The 17,638-nt window shown below is 37.0% G+C and overlaps 1 protein-coding gene across 1 annotated transcript in view; it reads right to left on the bottom strand.

Annotated features, from left to right (window-relative positions):
* The window catches only part of Hmcn1 (hemicentin 1), a 456,088-nt gene that overhangs the window by 150,929 nt on the left and 287,521 nt on the right, over nt 1-17,638 (bottom strand). The window contains exons 35-36 of the mRNA XM_057769675.1: nt 17,055-17,209; nt 13,406-13,529 (exon numbers count right to left, since the gene is read on the bottom strand). Coding sequence (XP_057625658.1) covers nt 13,406-13,529; nt 17,055-17,209 — 279 coding nt within the window. The remainder of the gene's footprint in view (nt 1-13,405; nt 13,530-17,054; nt 17,210-17,638) is intronic.

The following is a 17,638-nucleotide window of genomic DNA, read 5'->3' as shown; positions in this document are numbered from 1 at the left end:
CAAGGCCCAAGCATACAATCAGCTCACACGAATATGATACTTAAACTGAAGTTGTTTCCTTGGTGCAAATTATATGTTTCTCTCTTCCTCATATAGTTGTGGCCATTTGGAACAAAAATAAAGTATACTATTAAAGAGAATTGAAAACCAGATAAAAGATTTTATAGATTTTCTGGGTTATCTCTTTCTCTGTGTGATGGAGGAAGGTCATTGGTTAATAAAGAAACTGCTTGGCCTGATAGGTTAGAACATAGGTGGGTGGAGTAAACAGAACAGAATGCTGGGATGAAGAGGAAGTGAGGCAGACGCCATGCCTCTTGCCTCTCCAGGCCAGACGTGATGAAGCAAGCCGTCAGGTCAGACATGCTGAATCTTTCCCGGTAAGACTGGTGCTACACAGATTACTAAATATGGGATAGTCAAGATGTGAGAATTAGCCATTAAGAGGCTAGAACTAATGGGCCAAGCAGTGTTTAAAAGAATACAGTTTCCGTGTAATTATTTCAGGGCATAAGCTAGCCAGGCAGCCGAGAGCCAGGTGGCAGGAACGCAGCCCGCAGCTCCTTCAACATCTGTGTGCAAGCATGAAAATATAGATTACTAGTGCAGTAAAAGAAGACTGGGAGGATAAGAGAACTTGCTGGGAGGCTGTGACAGAAGTTACATGCATAAATTATCACCAACATGATTGTCTACACCTGAGATGAACAAGGATACCAGCAATAGACAGGCCAAAGTGAACAAGGGAAAGCCTTTAGGCCTTAACCCTACACAAAGAACTACAGGCAACTAAGAAATGCCGAGATAGGGGAACAATCTTCTCCAGGGAAGCACACCAGCTGGTTATCCAGGACCAAATTATCAGCCTTGAAAAACCTATATACAAGTAACATTCACATACATGCATATAGCAACAATTAGAGAACAAAACAGGACATGAATTTGAAAGAGAACAAGGAGGGGTATATGGGAAGGTCTCAAGAGAGGAGAGGGAAGGAAGAAATGATATAATTATGTTATAATCCCAAGAATAAAAGAAAAAGAAACAAAGTTGAAAGTAAAAATTTTCAGATTAGCTCAACTGACTGAATTAAGAATGAATTACTTTTGTAATTAGGTAATTTACCTACAAGAACTCTTCCAATGAAAGACTGAATGTGCCTGAAAATATCCAACTTCATTTTGTGGAAGACTTCCCTAATCCATTTTTAAAAATCAGAATAATTTTTGTAGGCTAATAAAAGTTTTTTTTACATAAATAAAAATAAAAAATCCAGTTTTTAGATAATCACTACTAATGCTGCTGTTGTCCTTTTGTATTCATGGAAAAACAGGAATTTGCAAAAACAACTTGGAAAATCAGTATGGCATTCCAATAATAACTCAAGGTTTGTGGGAAGAGTGCCAAGGTGAGAATCTTAAGATCTCTTCTTACTCAGAAATGAAACTGTTGATAAATATTAGCACTGAATGTATAGAAGAAAAGAAACAGAATAGAATACAATGTTGGAGGTAAAAACCCAACAAAGAAATAAATCAAGATTGCAAAGCTGAATTAAATATGTTTTTAACTAATAAAAATATTTGTTGTTTTTGTTGTTTAAGACTAGGTGCAGCTTTTGCTGTCCTGGAACTCATTCTGTAGACGAGGTAGGCCTTGAACTCAGGGATCTACCTGCCTCTCCATCCATAGGGCTTGGATTAAGATGTGCACCACCACTGCCTGGTTTTCAATTTTTATTATTAAAAATTTGGTTTTTAAATTATCTCTTTTAAGTTGAAGGTATCTTTCAGTTTGTTCCAGGTGAATGCAGCACACACACACACACACATCTCAAAAGACATTAAAATAAAAAGCTGGACAATAATTGGATATTAAAATATGAGAAATTAGCACATAAAACAAATATCATTAAGTATGACAAAGCAACTTGCTTCATATTCATTAAAATGTTATTATTCATGAACAATCCCTCATAATTACAATGTTTTATGGGTTAAACTAATGCAGAATTAAAAAAAAATTTAGAAATCAACTGAATAATGCCCAAAAAATAAAGTTATAGAAGACTAAAAAAATCAAATTACCCATGCGGGTTTATGCATCTGTGTACATAGTTGAAGTTGCCAAATAATAAGCATTCTTTGCAAATGCCTCTAGTGCATTAGGTCACAAAATAGTGGCCAGTAGATTTACACTTAATGTTACGGTGAAAGGAACAGGGATCAATATCAAAAGCACTAAACTATGTACATGAGATAAAACCGCATTAAGGAGAAAAATCAAGACAAACTTAATATGTTTAGAGAAAATACACAATCAGAAAGAAGTCAACTATTGGAAGCTGTTGCTGTCACCATAAGCATAAGCAAACTCTTAAGCTCTAATTAATGTATTTCCAAAAATACGTTATAATGGAAATAAATGTTCTAAGCTTTCGACGCAAAACCTAGGAAAAGACCAACACAGTAAACGAAGGGGCTTAATTTCTAGCCTCTTAATTTATTATAATTAATCTATCATAATAAAGCATATAGCAAGGACTGCCACCAAAGAAAAACAAAAATCGAGAGACAATAAGATTCAAAGTTATTATTTGATAAGTTGATAATAAAGTCTGTTATCAGAGGTAGACTTCTTTGTGAGGCAGATGTCTGTTTTTCTGGAGGTCAAAACTCACCCTAGAACTCACTCCTTCACTCCCACAATTCCTTTGACATTCATGTGGTTTAGTGTTTCAACCCTTCCTGTTTAGCTCTGTGCTTTTTCCTGTTTTGTACACTGGGTTCTGTTTACCAACTTATTGTTTAAGAAGGAACGAAGCCCTAAATATGGCTGCCGTGGCTACCTGGCTTTTCCAGCTGTGAAAAGAATAATAATAGCCAGTGCATGGCACATTCTTTACACACTCACTAAAACACTTGCTTAAAGCCTTCTGGACAGAAGTGCTGGCTGACGACTTTGACAGTCACAGCTGCTACAATAAAACACTACGGTGGGAATCAGAAGCACCAGGGCTGTGGAGTGGCCTGGATAGTTCTCACATCAATAGACTGCTTAAAAAGAAAAAGATTGAATTCCAGCAAGAATGACAGAGGATCCACTCCTCAATTATAGAAATAATAACACTGGAAAAGTTATCAAAAATCAGCCTTTTCAGAATTCAAACAATTAACCAAAGTTGTGTAACCACTCAAAAGTGAGGTGTTTAATCAAGAAAAACAAACAAAATGTAGAGTTCAATAAAAATCAATAAAAAAGAAAAACAAACAAGGCTGACCTCATTAAAGATGGTGGACTTGTGTCACCCAAGCCTCACCACTCAACACACCTCATCCAAACTTAAGAACAATTAGTCTGGGCTGGAGCCATGGTTCAAGAGTTAACAGCATTTTTTCCCTTAGGAGGACCAAGGCTTGAGTCCCGTCACTCACACTGTGGTTCATAACCACCCCTAACTGCAGCTCCACAGGATTCCAATGCTCTTTTTCCACCTCCAAGGGTACCAGGCATGCACGTGGTGCACATACATACATGCAGGGAAAACACTCGAACACAAAATGAAAAAGAGGGGTCACAACTTTCAAAATCCAGAAACAAAGAGTCCACCATCTCAGTGAAAACTGAGGGCAGATACCAAAGTGGGCAGAATAAATTTGAAGCCAATTAAAAACTTCTTATGGGACATGTAGAGATGGCTCAGTTAAGAGTACCAACTGCTTTTCCAAAGGATTCCGGGTTCCATTCCTGGCACCCACATAGTGGCTCACAATCTGTAACTTCACTCCAGAGAATCTTATACCCTCTTCTGGATCTGGAAACTCAGGCACACATGTGGTGCACAGACATACATGTAGGAAAAACACCCAAACACATAAAATAATACAAAAATTAAAGCCTATCTTTCCAAGACAGCTGCTATCATTTGTCCTGGGAACCATTTGCAGGATTTGTTATTTAACTAGACTTAGAATTCTCCTAGTGCAAACTTCTCCTCTCAGGGGCCTTATAAACAGACTTTATTTGATTTGTTTAGAGAGGCCACTAAATTACTTTCTGTTGCTTCTACAGTTAATCGTGGTAAGTTTGCTAGCTTACAGCAATGCAGAACTGCAGGTCAGAAGTTCAACACAGCCTCCTTGGGTATAAACCAAGGTGCCAACACAGCTGAATTCCTCTCTGGGGAAGTATGAGAGGAGAAGTTTTTCCTTGGCTATTCCAAATTTTAGAGGCCATCTGCATTCTTTGGCTGTGACCTTCTTCATCTCTCATTGAAGTTGGTCATACCAGTCGGAGATTATACATGATTCTTCTACCTTTAACGATCCTCATGATTACATTGGCTCCTTTCAAATAATCAGGGATACATCTCCCACTTAAAATAAATCTGATTAATAATCCAAAATTGGTCTTCCAACTTAATTCCCCTTCAGCTTCCAGAATCAGAATATGGCCATTTTGGTGACTATCAGGAACTACACACTCACTACATAAACAAGGCACAACCAGAACAGTCTCAGCAGTGACAATACGAACCATGGAGGCAGGAGAACAGGATTGTAAGAACTGTCACAGTGCATTATTTTAAATGACTTTTCAACAAAAACTAAGATGTAGAAGGAAAATAGAGCATGGCCATCCACGGAGCAAAATGCAGAATAGGAAGTCCAGATATTGGATTCACAAGGCCACATTTTACACCAGCTATTCTGTCTTCTCCTAAGTCCCCTCTCTCCAAGGGTCTCAGAAGCTTTGCTTGGAGAGCTAAAGGAATGGGAAAGATAGCATTTTATGAAACACAGAGGGCTAATGAAGGGGTGGAATTGCTTTAAAGAGTAAACTAGGAACTCTGGAGATCCAAAAATTAAATAAGGGCTCAACAGCACCTTTGGGAAGCACACTGGGAGAAGAAATAGTTAATGTGAAGATAATACAGTGAGAACCTAGTTTTAGAAGAAAAAAATGTGAAAGATAAAAAATGCACAGATCTTTTGAGGTGTATAGAGCATTATTAAATATAATGGAGTTCTTGAGAACAGGAAAGAAAATGATTCAGAAGAGTTACATGAAGAAAGAGTGAGCCAGGTGGTGGTGCCACAGGCCTTTGATCCCAGCATTCTGAGTTTGAGGCCAGTCTGGTCTGCAGAGCGAGATCCAGGGCAACCAGAGCTACACAGAAAAACCCTGTCTCAAAAATCAATCAAACAATCAAAGAAAAACAGAGAGAGTGGTTGAACCTTCCAAGTCAGAAGAAAAGCATTTGCTTTTACATCTGATAAACTTAACATTAGTTTTCATATTTGATAAACTTAACAAACTCGAAGTTGAAAAACATCAAAGAAACCTGTAATATAATCAAACTGTTTAAAACTGAAGGTGAAAGAGAAAAATCTTAAGATCAGCATGAGAAAAATGGGACCAGGATCCTCAGGAAGTCCAGCAGCTGTTTTCTCATCAAAATACATGGAGACTTGAAGATGATGGGCTAACAAATAACAGCACTGAGAAAAAGTGCCTATCAACAAAGAAGTCACTAGCCAACAAATCTGTCCTTTGGCATTTAGGATTTCCCTGGGTAATCAAAACAACAAAGCCTCAAAACAAAACAAAACAAAACCCAACAACTCAGTGCTAGCCCATGTACCAGAAGAAATGCTAAAACAAAACTTTCAGGGCAGCAATTAATATGCAGGAATAAATTAGGGACACTGGTAAAAGTAACAAGACAGATAAAATACAGTCAATTTGGAAGACTTTCTTTCCTTGTTGATTAAAAACCTCAACATGAAGCAATAATAGCAACTTAGGTTGACTGGCAGATAATGGGAGAAGACAGACACTGACCAAAAGGAAGGGGGAAAGTTACTGGGAAGCAAAATTATGCACAAATAAATTAAAAATACTATTAATTGAAAAACACTACTACTTTTTAAACATTATTCTTTTAGATGCTGGTTATAACACTCGGTGCATACAATAAAAATAAAACATATATATATATATATATATATATATATATATATATATATATATATAGTATATATACCTGAGAAGCCCATACCCTTTATGTGTAAAAATGTCTATTTCCCTGAGCTGTCTCATAGGTTGCAGTGCTGGACAAATGTACATGGGTTTATGAGAGAGAAGAAAGAGTTCAGAAAATCATAGATTAAAGGAGTAAATATTTTTTTTTTTGTTTTTGTTTTTTGTTTTTCGAGACAGGGTTTCTCTGTGGCTTTGGAGCCTGTCCTGGAACTAGCTCTGTAGACCAGGCTGGTCTCGAACTCACAGAGATCCGCCTGCCTCTGCCTTCCAAGTGCTGGGATTAAAGGCGTGCGCCACCACCGCCCGGCAAAAGGAGTAAATATAATTAAATAGTAAAAAGTGACAGAGTGAAAAAATAAGCCACATAAAGATGGAATATATACTGATAGTCTGGTTTACTTAAGTTATTGTGTTCTCTGGATTTTTTTTTTTTTTTTTACTACAGAAAGACACTTGATTCTGGGGGCTGCTAAGTTAAACCAACATAAAGGTATCTTGACTTCAAAATTTGAGTCTAAGGATATGTTGTTTTGGAAAAGAAGTTCTGCTTTTGTTTCCACAGATGAAAACCTAGAGATTCCTTCCAAGCTAATGTGGTTTGATGGAACAAGAGCCCCTGAAAGGTCTCCATGAACCCTAAAAATACTTTGTTCAACAAACAGCAGGAAGCAGTTTGGAAAAAAAATTATGCCCAAATACCCATAATGATTGTTCATAAATGTTTGTTTTTATTTAAAGGGGGATATAATATAATGATAAATTCTTTACATTGGTATGGACCTTGGTCTACTAATACAAATGTAAGATTGATTTTGTTACTGTGCATGTATTTTTTGCTCTTGTTTAAGGTATTTTGTTTGTGCAGCTCATTTAAAATGTAATGTATAACTAAAAATTACAGATTAATAGTCATTTATAATAGTCAAACTTGTCATGTTAGGGGGGTTTTCTAGATATATAGAGATATATTTCAGTTAGATAGATAATATTCAACACTTCAAGGACCTACAAAATATAGAATTTAATATGTTTTAAGAACTTCTAGCAGCACTAGTTATTTTAGAGAGGTTGATGGGCATTGAAGAAACTTATATGAAATTTGCCTTCAGTGTGACAAGGCTAGCCATTTGAGCAAGAAACTGCTCTTGTCTTGGCTGTTTGATGACATGCTATATGAACTGGACATGCAGGACCCACAAAAAAGTGACTGCTAAACTTTCCAAAAGATGGAATGGTTCTTCAGGGTCCCTGTTTCACAAAGGAAACTGCAAGAAATTCTGCAGGACACAAAAGAAAGCCACTGACAAACTTGGCCATTATAAGGAAGAACAGATCTTCAAATTTCCTGCTTCCCTGAAAAGCATGCCAGATATTATGGACTTATATGCTGAAGATGGATGTCCCAACATTTCAGAAAAACTTTGGGTGACTGTCTAGGCAGTGAGATGTCTCTGTCAAATCTAGAGTTTTGGAAGTTGCTTACAAGCACTTCCTGTTTCCTTAGTTAATATTATATTCTTTGGGGTCTTTGATCAATTTGAAGACATATATAGTTATTGTTTTAATTAGCTATAATAAAAGATAAATTAGATATGAAACTTTAGACTCAAAACATAAGATAGATGATGGAATATTTTATTTTTCTAATACAAATAGACTAGATAGTGTAATTGTAATTCTTACTTGATAACTGTTTTGTTATATGTAATTTTACTATGTTAAAGTTAAAGCCTTCCTTCTTAATTAGATAGAAAAGAGAGAATGATGTGGGATGTCCTTATATATATGTGTGTTGCTTTTATTGGTTGATGAATAAAGCTGTTTTGGTCAATGGCTTAGCAGAGCAAAGCCAGGCAGGAAATCTGAACAGAGATATATAGAGAGAGTAGGTGGAGTCAGAGACACCATGTAGCTGCCAAAGGAGAAGGACACTGGAACCTTACTGGTCGGCCTCAACCTCATGGTGATGCACAGATTAATTGAAATGAGTTAGTTTATGATGTAAGAGCTAGTTAAGGAATATACCTAAGGTATTGGCTGAACAGTGTTGTAATTAAAAAGTTTCTGTGTAATTTTTCAGGTCTAGGCATCTGAGAAAAGAACAAGAAATCTCTTTTTACATGTCTCTTTCTCTTAAGATCCAATCTTATGGCTATATTAAAATCTTACAATAAACCATAACTTTACTTCAAAAATACATGTTAATTATAAATGTATATATATACAACAGAATCCCAACATGCACTGAGAAAAGAAAAATTATCCATAAAAATTAGAGACACTGTTATCCTACTATACATAACAAAAATAAGGAGACAAACAAACAAGGAAGACATCTAAAGTTGACCACTGGCTACCTCATATGCATACAGGTGGAGACCTGCACATGTATTTACATACATGTAAACACCATAAACACAAACACCACACACACACACACACACACACACACACACACACACTCAGAATGCTGAAGCCTAAAGGCTCCTAGCCAGGTATGCTCTTTGGGTGTAGTTAGCACCCCAGGCTGACAAGAGCAAATGGATCGGAAATCCCCCAAATTTTTGAGTGGATTATTGTCTTTTGTCTAGAGCCATACCATTCTGAACACGCTTGATCTTGTCTGATTATATCCATGAGAAAGTATAAGCCTGTCCATAGAAGTTTGGGATGGTTCATTACCTCAGGTGACAGTAACATCACTAATCTGTAAAATATCTATAAGGAAAACCTTTACCCAATATTGAAGATAAAGGTAAATAAAATATAAAAAAACATGGTTCTTTTGTAGCATTTAAATGATTTAGGAGGCCACTGCTCTGTGTATGTCATCAATAAGGAGACGCCATTTCATGCCAATCGTAATATGTAAGAATTCCCTAGGTGTGAAGGTAAGTGTTTTTCAATTTACTGCTCTTTTTTCATTTTTTCTTCTTCCAAACACTGCATGTGCACATCAAGCCAAAACCACAGTACCTTCTTGAAACATCATGAGCTCAACTCTGTCTAATCTTGTGGCCATTTGGGGCATAAACAGACCCTATCAAATCCTAGTTATGTCTGAGTTAGTTAAAACTGATGCTAAAGTGACTTTCAAGAGTTAATCTACCTTATTCACTAGTATTTGAAAATAGTGGAAATAAATTAATCTTCACTGAAAACATAGTTCAGTAGAATCCTGACCTCAACTTGGCTATGAAGAAAGAAACAAAGCAGCTCCCTAGAACACCCCCAAACCTCCACAAGGCACAGGCGAGCTATTAAACAAAACACAGAAATGATAGAGAAACCTTGTTTGAGTGGGTGTTAGCAGATGTTAGCCAAGCAAATACTTTTAAAATATAAAATAAAAATAAGGAGTCCTTCTAATGTTTTTATGAGACAACTAATACAGACACAAGAGGATTCCCAGCCAACAGGAAAGGCAGCAGGCCTGTAGCATATTTGTTCAAAGAGTACAGTGAGAAGGACCAGGAGCCAAACATGTGTTTTGCCAAAACCAGTCCTCAAGCTACCATTTACAGATGCTGACTGGGAGACAGGCACGAGGCTGAGACTTTCCCGTCTTGTATTTTACTTAAACCTCAAACAACCCTTGTGACTATCCGTATTATTGTTATCTCTCCTACCTTACAGATGGGGTTTCTTAGCCTTAAGAAGATTCACATCTAAGCTTAGTGTCTCACAGATGTTCAGTGACTGTACAAGACCCAAATTTGAAGCCCATCCTTTTAGACTACAACATTCTATGTCTTCTGGGTGTATCACCTTGGATGACATTTTTAAATAGGAGGTAATTATGTGCAGATGAAATGGATACTTGAATTATTAGACTTCAAATAACTACTTGTTTGTAGAAACATCTGTCTCACTTGGCAAATATTTGGGGTTTAGATATAACTTCATAGTTTGGTCTCGAGAACAAAAACTTCCAGAATTATGAAACTTTGACTATCAAAAAAAAAAGACCACCTACTGAGGGCTCCTGCTGTTTATAACAGGCAGAATCCCTCCCTGGAAAATTCCATGAGAATGTTACTCTTCTCATGGTCACAGCTTGGTGATCGAGTCCAAGAGCCCATGCATCCTCCCTACACTTACTTCAACTCGTTAATTTTTTTTACAATGGTGGAGAAGAATGGGCTTATCTAAGATATTTTTATTTGTATGGGAAATGACAGCATGGAGAAATTAGAATACTTAATATTGAAGACTGAACATTTCAGGTGACAGCTGAAATAAATGTTCGCTTTCAGAATGCAATGCTCATCCATAAAGATTGACTAAACAAACCATAACTGAAAGTGACTATTGTTATATAAGTTAATAATGGAATGAAACTAAATGGTTACTTTTCTATATATTTTGTCAATTCGTCTTTAAATTGGTTATGATCAGAGTTGGACATAAAGTATTTTAAAGGCACCCAGAGAGTAAAAGTAGAAAGGGTATCATTTCTCCATTATCCCTAGTGCATTAACTTCCGTGACTGATACATTTATGAAGTCAAATTTGTTTTTACAATATTCATGTAGATCCCAAGTCCAAATAATATGCAATTGTTTCAATACGTGCACCTTTCAATAATTTCTTTCAAGACCTACTTTACATAGTTCTTCACATTTCAAGATTCTCCTCTCAACATTTGAGGTCTACTCAAAGTCTTTAATTAATCAATTTCTTAGAAATTTTTATATTTTCACATATCTTATTATTATCAGGAGTATTAACGTATGCATATTAGAAGATAACTTCGAGTTTGGAGCCTCAGGCTTCCAATGGGACATTGCTGTCCTCAGTGCTAAGAGGAGACAGCTTTTGTCCAGATTCCAGTCACAAACATATAGCCAACTGCTTACTCCAGGTTAATTATCACAAGCCCACTTCATCATCATTCTCCTGTCATGGAGATGAGCTGTTATCCAGACAAATGGGTACCGCAGCAGATGGGATGTTTTAAGCTCTTACTAGATCTTACCTCTGCATTGTGACTTGTGTGAAGGAGATAGCATCGTGTTCTCCATCTCACTTGGCCATCTCCACTAAGTCCTCCCAAAGACTAAGCTCTGTTTCTTTCTTTACACATGAACTCAGATGTTTTCCACTTGCTTACCTTCTCTTTGATGATTTTCCATGTAGATGAACACCCAACTGTGTCTTCTGACTGCTGACATTTTGTTACCATCTTCAGACTCTACATCTAGAGACTTGATTTTCCCTTTTGTACTTTTTTTCATTTGTTGCTTTTTGTTATACTTTAAATAAATGTTTTTCACGAGGTACTTAATAATGGCTTTCACTTTTTTACATATATGCACCATTGTGCTTTATTTTGTTTGATGAAGTGTTTAATTTCTTTCCAGGACTCTAGTTTTCAGCATCATAAGAGTCTTCAATGTTTGACTCACTATTTCTCCAAATACTGGTGACCACATGGGTGGAATCAGAGACACTGTTTGAGAAGAATTGAGACTGTTGCAGGAAGCGACAGTTTTAATGTGCAAGGAAGATGGAAGGAAAGACTACAGGAAACACACAATTTGGCAACTCTTAGACGCAAGCGGAAACTTGAGGAGTTGCTGGAGAGAGCTGTCAAGGAACACTCAGATGACAGAGGCAGATAGACCTGTGTGAAGCAGAGGAAATTAAAGGCAGTGAGGGATAGCAGTGTCTGTGCATTCTCAGCCTCTCTAGGACAAGGAGCCAACCCCAAATAGCGTCCTTCTAATTAACTACTGCTAAGGAACACGTTTATATGTGCAAATATGCTCATATTGGGTGTTACTATTTTGTGAACAGAATAAATTGGTTTATGAGAATCATTTAAGGAAAAATTCATTTTAACTGGTTCATTCAAATAAAATAAAATATGAAAAGAAGCAAATTAGAAGAATCCAATGACCCATTGGCATTTTTAAAATCACTGTTTACTCTTTCGTATGTCAAAATTTTCAACTGCCTATGTACCTGGAATTAAGTTAGGTCCTGGGATATTATTCTAGGCTGGATTCCTCAGTAAATGTGGAATGAATATATGGATAATTAATATCTAAAGAAATAAAATGTTGGACAAGAACCACATGAATAAAGCAAAGTGAATAATGTGTATATGGAGATGTCAGAGTCCTGCAAAAGGCCAGACTTTGCTCTGATAAACCTCTGGAGAGCACATGCCTTCTTTTCAAAGTCTATGTCTTCCAAGTTTATAGTAAAACTGTGATGTTGGTGATGTGCTCCATAGCCACTCAGACACTCTACAAAAGCACATAGAAGATCCCAAGTCAAGTGCACCCCCAATTCACAAATAAAAAACATGTAAGATTATAGACCAGGTTGAGGAATGACCCTGAGACTTTGTCTTTTTCAATAAAATCGTTTGCAGAGATTATTAATAAAGGTGATATGAATCATTTAGAAAACACTGGAGAATGGAGAGATGTCTCAGAGGGTAAAGAATTTGCCTTGCAAGATGAGGAATCGAGTTTGGCTCTGTAGAACCCATGTAAAAGCTACATGCATGTGGCAGCCTGTGGACATCCCAGGGCAGAAGACAGACAGGGACCTACAGGGCAAACTGACTAGCCAGACTAGTCAAAAGAGTGAGTTCTCGATTCAGGAAGAGACCCTATCTCAACATATAAGGTAGTGAGCAACTGGGAATGACACCTGCCATCAATTTTGTGCTTTCACATATATACATATGGCATACATGCTTACACACATGTGGACACACACACATGCTTCTAAACATGTGAACATGCATATATATTTGTACCACACGCATGTATACACTCATAAAAATCTGAGTATACTGTCTAATAACTTGAAAACCGAAGATATTTATAAAAAAAATACCTGTAATTACTCTAAGTTTCCTTCCCTTCTATGCTTCCCCACAACCAATTAAAGAGAGTCATGAAAGTGGGAATGCTAATGACTGCTTGTAATCCTACTGTTTGAGAGGCAAAGACAGCAGATCTCTAGAGCTGGTTGACTAGGCAGCCTAGCTTAATCAGTAAGTACCAGGACAGGTGAGAGATTCTACCTCAAATTTCGAGGCAGTTTAGGAAAATGGCAATAGGAGGTACATAAAAGCCCCACTAAATAGAAGACACGGGAGGAGTTGGAGGTAGGAGAAGGAGGGGAATGTTTATGTGAATGTAAGACTAGTGAGTGTATTAAATTCTCAAAAAAATCAAAAAACTAAAAAAACCCATAAGATTGATGGTACAGCAGAAATGATAATGGCAGTTGACCTGTGGCCTACATATGTGTGTTCATACACATATGTGCACCCGCCTGCATGTACTCACACACATGATACACACATGCAAGAGAAAGCAATAAAGATACTCTTACCGTGCACATGCAATTGAGTGTGCTGTTGGGCTTCTCCAGCTGCATTGGTAGCCACACATGTGTATCTGCCAGCATCTTCCAAAAGAGCCTTGGAAATTTGGAGAACTCTACCAGAAGACTGTATCTAATTGGGAACAGAAAGCATGGCAGTATTTGGGTTGGATTTAAAAACATTTGCTGAGATAGAAAAGTTCGTTTTAAATGTATAATGTTTAATTGTAGTTTTATATCTTAGTTAACTCAATATTTGAGATCCAGATCACTACACTGTACATAAGAAAATAGGCTAATTTGATTTTAAAAATGCATTCTTATTCATTTGAAGATAGAAAATAAAATAACTTAAGGCTGGCCTGCTGGTATATTCATAAAACCCCATTGAATAAAAGATATTCACACTGGACTATAAAGCATGTGATGAAAATTTAAACTCTCTGAAAAAACATGACCACATTTATGTAACACTTCATAAATGGTTTTAAGGCAACAAACTTTTTTGATGAAATTGTCACAAGGGCCAGTAAAACTATAAAAGTTATAAAATATGAATAATAGGAATGCCGATAAATTCTTGCTTTCTCCTTATTTTGCTCTTAAATCCATTGCAACTGGGTGAATAAAAAGTCATTATTTAACACTGATTATTTCGAAGTCACCAATAACATCCAGTCACATTGCCCAGTAGTTTCTGCAGTTAAGTTCATACTCTCTCTTACTATACACAGCATTGGGTGTCCTGCCCTCTTGATGGTCTGTGCTCACAGGGTGTTAAAGAGAGAGAATTCTACAGCCATTACTCCCAGGCTTCCCTGGGAGTATATTACATTACAAAACCTGTTTCCACTTTCTGCTACACAAACAGGAAACTTAACTCTCTGGAGTTTCCATCCAATCCCATAACTTTGGTGAAAAACCCTAAGTTCAAACCTGAATTTACAGCCTCAGCTCCTGCTGGTCTCCTGAGCTCTACACTCATGGTCCTAGGACAGGTTAACACAAGAACTATCCAGAACTAAGTTTGTAAATTATTTCCTCATATTCCTAAAATTGACTAGCCATTGCATTTTCCCAGTCTTGCTTAATGGCGCCCATGATTTTTCCAGTCATCGGGGTTTTGGCGCCCACTTTGACTTCTATTAATTACAGCACAGCCATGCTCTCAGATCCCCTGTTTTCCACTTCCACCACCACTGTGGGATTATGATGGCTTCTTAACTGATGTTCCAGTGTCTCCAGCCTCCCCAGTTGTTAATCTATCTTACACACTGTTGCCAGAATAATTTATTTAGGATTGGAAACTTGATCCTTCCCCCAGAACCCTTTCAAACCTCACTCAAGGCTCCCCACTTTGCCCAGGAAGAAATCTGAACTCAGTAGAGGCCTCCAGGTTCACCACATTTCGACCCCAAATGATCTCTCCACGGTCTCGAGTGAATTCCTAGCTAACCTATTTTCCAGTCAAACTGCACTAAACATGCTGAGCAACATATCCATGCATTTATTTTCATCCCTACAATTTAGCACCTGGCTTTTGATGCCACAACTTCTTGATACTCAGGACTAACTTGATCTTCTTTCATCTTACCCTTTACTTCTTTACTCTTTGGATTAACTTATTTGTGCCAAAAGCTTTAAATATAAACAGTGTGCCAAAAATTCTAGCCATATCATTCTGTTGATCTCCGTGGTCATTTGCAATAACCTAGTTACATGCTCACCATCTCTACCAGCGTATCTCCAACTGATGTGAACTCCAGAGCCTGAAATTAAAATCACAGCACTTTCTTTCCCTTATGCTCTTCCAGAGTGTCCCATATCACTGGCGGTCAGTGTCATTCACATAATTATGTAGTTTAAAGTCTCAGGAGTTTTCCTTATACACACGACCATCATCTTTAATAAACTATCTTTCATCAATCTACAATGACTTGACTTGACCAAAATATCCCCCTTTCTGAAACTAGTATATAGTACCGAATTTCTACCGCTGCCTCCTATAGAAATTCATATTGGTTCTAACTGGTTTTACATATCTACTCTTGGTCCTCCAACTTAATTTTTCAGAAAGAATGCAAGTAACTTCAGTCACGTACCAGATAGTAGTGATTTGGCCAATGACAGACCATATAGAATGATGACACTTACTATCTAGTCCATCTAGGTTTGTGGAAGAGTACTGTAAAGTCTATACAATGATGAAAGTGTTGAATTATGCTACGTATCCTCATTGTAAAGTAGTACACAACTATATTTATTTATTTTATTTTTTATTGGATTTTCGAGACAGGGTTTCTCCGTAGCCTTTGGTTCCTGTCCTGGAACTAGCTCTTGTTGACCAGGCTGGACTTGAACTCACAGAGATCCGCCCACCTTTGCCTCCCGAGTTCCGGGATTAAAGGCGTTCGCCACCACCACCCGGCTCACAACTATATTTAAATGTAAGCCTGGTCATGGCACGCCTTCCTTAAAACTCTTTTATCTCCCAATTGTCTTTGCAACAATAAAATAATTAGTATCGTGAAAGTGCTTATTACTGCCCCTCCACCTCTGCATGCCAATAACCACTCTGCTTTTCTTCTCTTCCTCAGACATCTGCCTTGCTTTCAGATCCCTGAGAGGACACATGCTCTAAAGAACGTGTTTGCTGTCCACACACTCCCGGAACTGCTTATTTTTTTCCTACTTGACCCTATTCATTCTTCAGAACTCTTCTTAAAGGCTTTCCTCACATGTCCTGTTTCTATATTCCATCTTTAATATATTCATTAAATTTTAAATTATGTTTATGTGACCACGTGATAAATCTCTCTCTCCAAGGTAAGCAATCCTTCACCTGCACTGTATTTGAAGTCTGTTTACTGAGTTTTTCTTTTGTACAGAGGTGTGAGATCATATCTTAGAACTAATAGCAAACAGATATCTAGATCATTTCTATTAGGGGAAGAACTAAAGACATATTACATATTGAAAATATACAAGTAAAATTCAAGGCAACATTTGTCAATTAACTTGATCCTACTAGAAAAATACATTAATTCTATATGTTTTAATGGTACTGGAGATGGAAACCAGGGCCTTGTGCATACTATACATCACCCTATCACTGAGATGCATCGCTAGCCTTTTCTGTATGTTGTTATTTTGAGATATGAAATCACTAACTTGCCTAGATTAGGCTAAAACTTGGTAAATCTTGCTCTGTAGTCAAGGTAGGTATGAACTACAATCCTCCTGCCTCAGTCTCCAAAATAACTATACCATCAGGTCAGGCTATTTATGATTTTTAAGTACACAGGTTACTCAGGTTAGAAATCTATCATCTATTCATCTGTTTACTAGGTTCCTAATTCTAATTCTTAAATTAATTAAATGTCAGAGGGCACAGTCAGCATGTGAGACAGAAATGATTTTTAGTAACTCATAAGGCAACAATTTTTGAAGGCATAAATCAAAATAAATACACCAACCCCTATCCTAGGAGCTAAATCAGCAGGGTTTTTTTTTTTTTTAATTTCATTGGAAAATACATTTTAGTTAAATTTCTGCCAAATCTGTCCTATAAGAAAAACAATACTTAGGAAATAATAAGATGATAGAGTTAGCAAGACCTACATGTTGTCTTAATTTGGGTTCAGGGTCTTATACTCACTCTGAGGTTTCTTTGGGCAGTGTTCACAGGCTGGTCATCCTTCAGCCATGTAATGGATGGGTTTGGAATACCATTGGCTATGCATTGCAAGGTGACTGGCTTGTATTTCACCACAGTCTTCTCGGGAAGGTCTGAGGATTTGATTGTTGGGGGAACTGGATAAAAAGAAGGGAGGGACAGAATGAAACCACAATCAAAGATGTCCCAGACCTAAGAGTATGTGTGAGGCACCCATGTCTAAATGGGAGCAGAAAAGGACTCCAGGGTTATATAAAGAAACTCTGAGCATAAAGTTGGGATGCATGTGTGGGGTAGATCCAAGAGGAGGTAGAAGGAGAAAATGGGAGTGTGTATGATCAAGTTATATTGTATGCATATATGAAATTCTCAAAGGATTAATAAAAATATATTTTAAGTAAGTTTAAGGGAACTGAAACCATAAAATTAGGAAAAAGTAATGTGTTTCATAAACAAGGAAACAACTTCATTTTGTGTTTAATCTATACTTTTTATTCATTTTAGATAACACTCATTCTTAGTTCTGAGTTTTTAGTTATTTGAATAGCCAAAATGTCCATATGGTT

The sequence above is a fragment of the Chionomys nivalis genome, chromosome 5 (genome assembly GCF_950005125.1).
Source record: "Chionomys nivalis chromosome 5, mChiNiv1.1, whole genome shotgun sequence".
Lineage (NCBI taxonomy): Eukaryota > Metazoa > Chordata > Mammalia > Rodentia > Cricetidae > Chionomys > Chionomys nivalis.
This window is presented reverse-complemented; position numbering and strand designations above follow the sequence as displayed.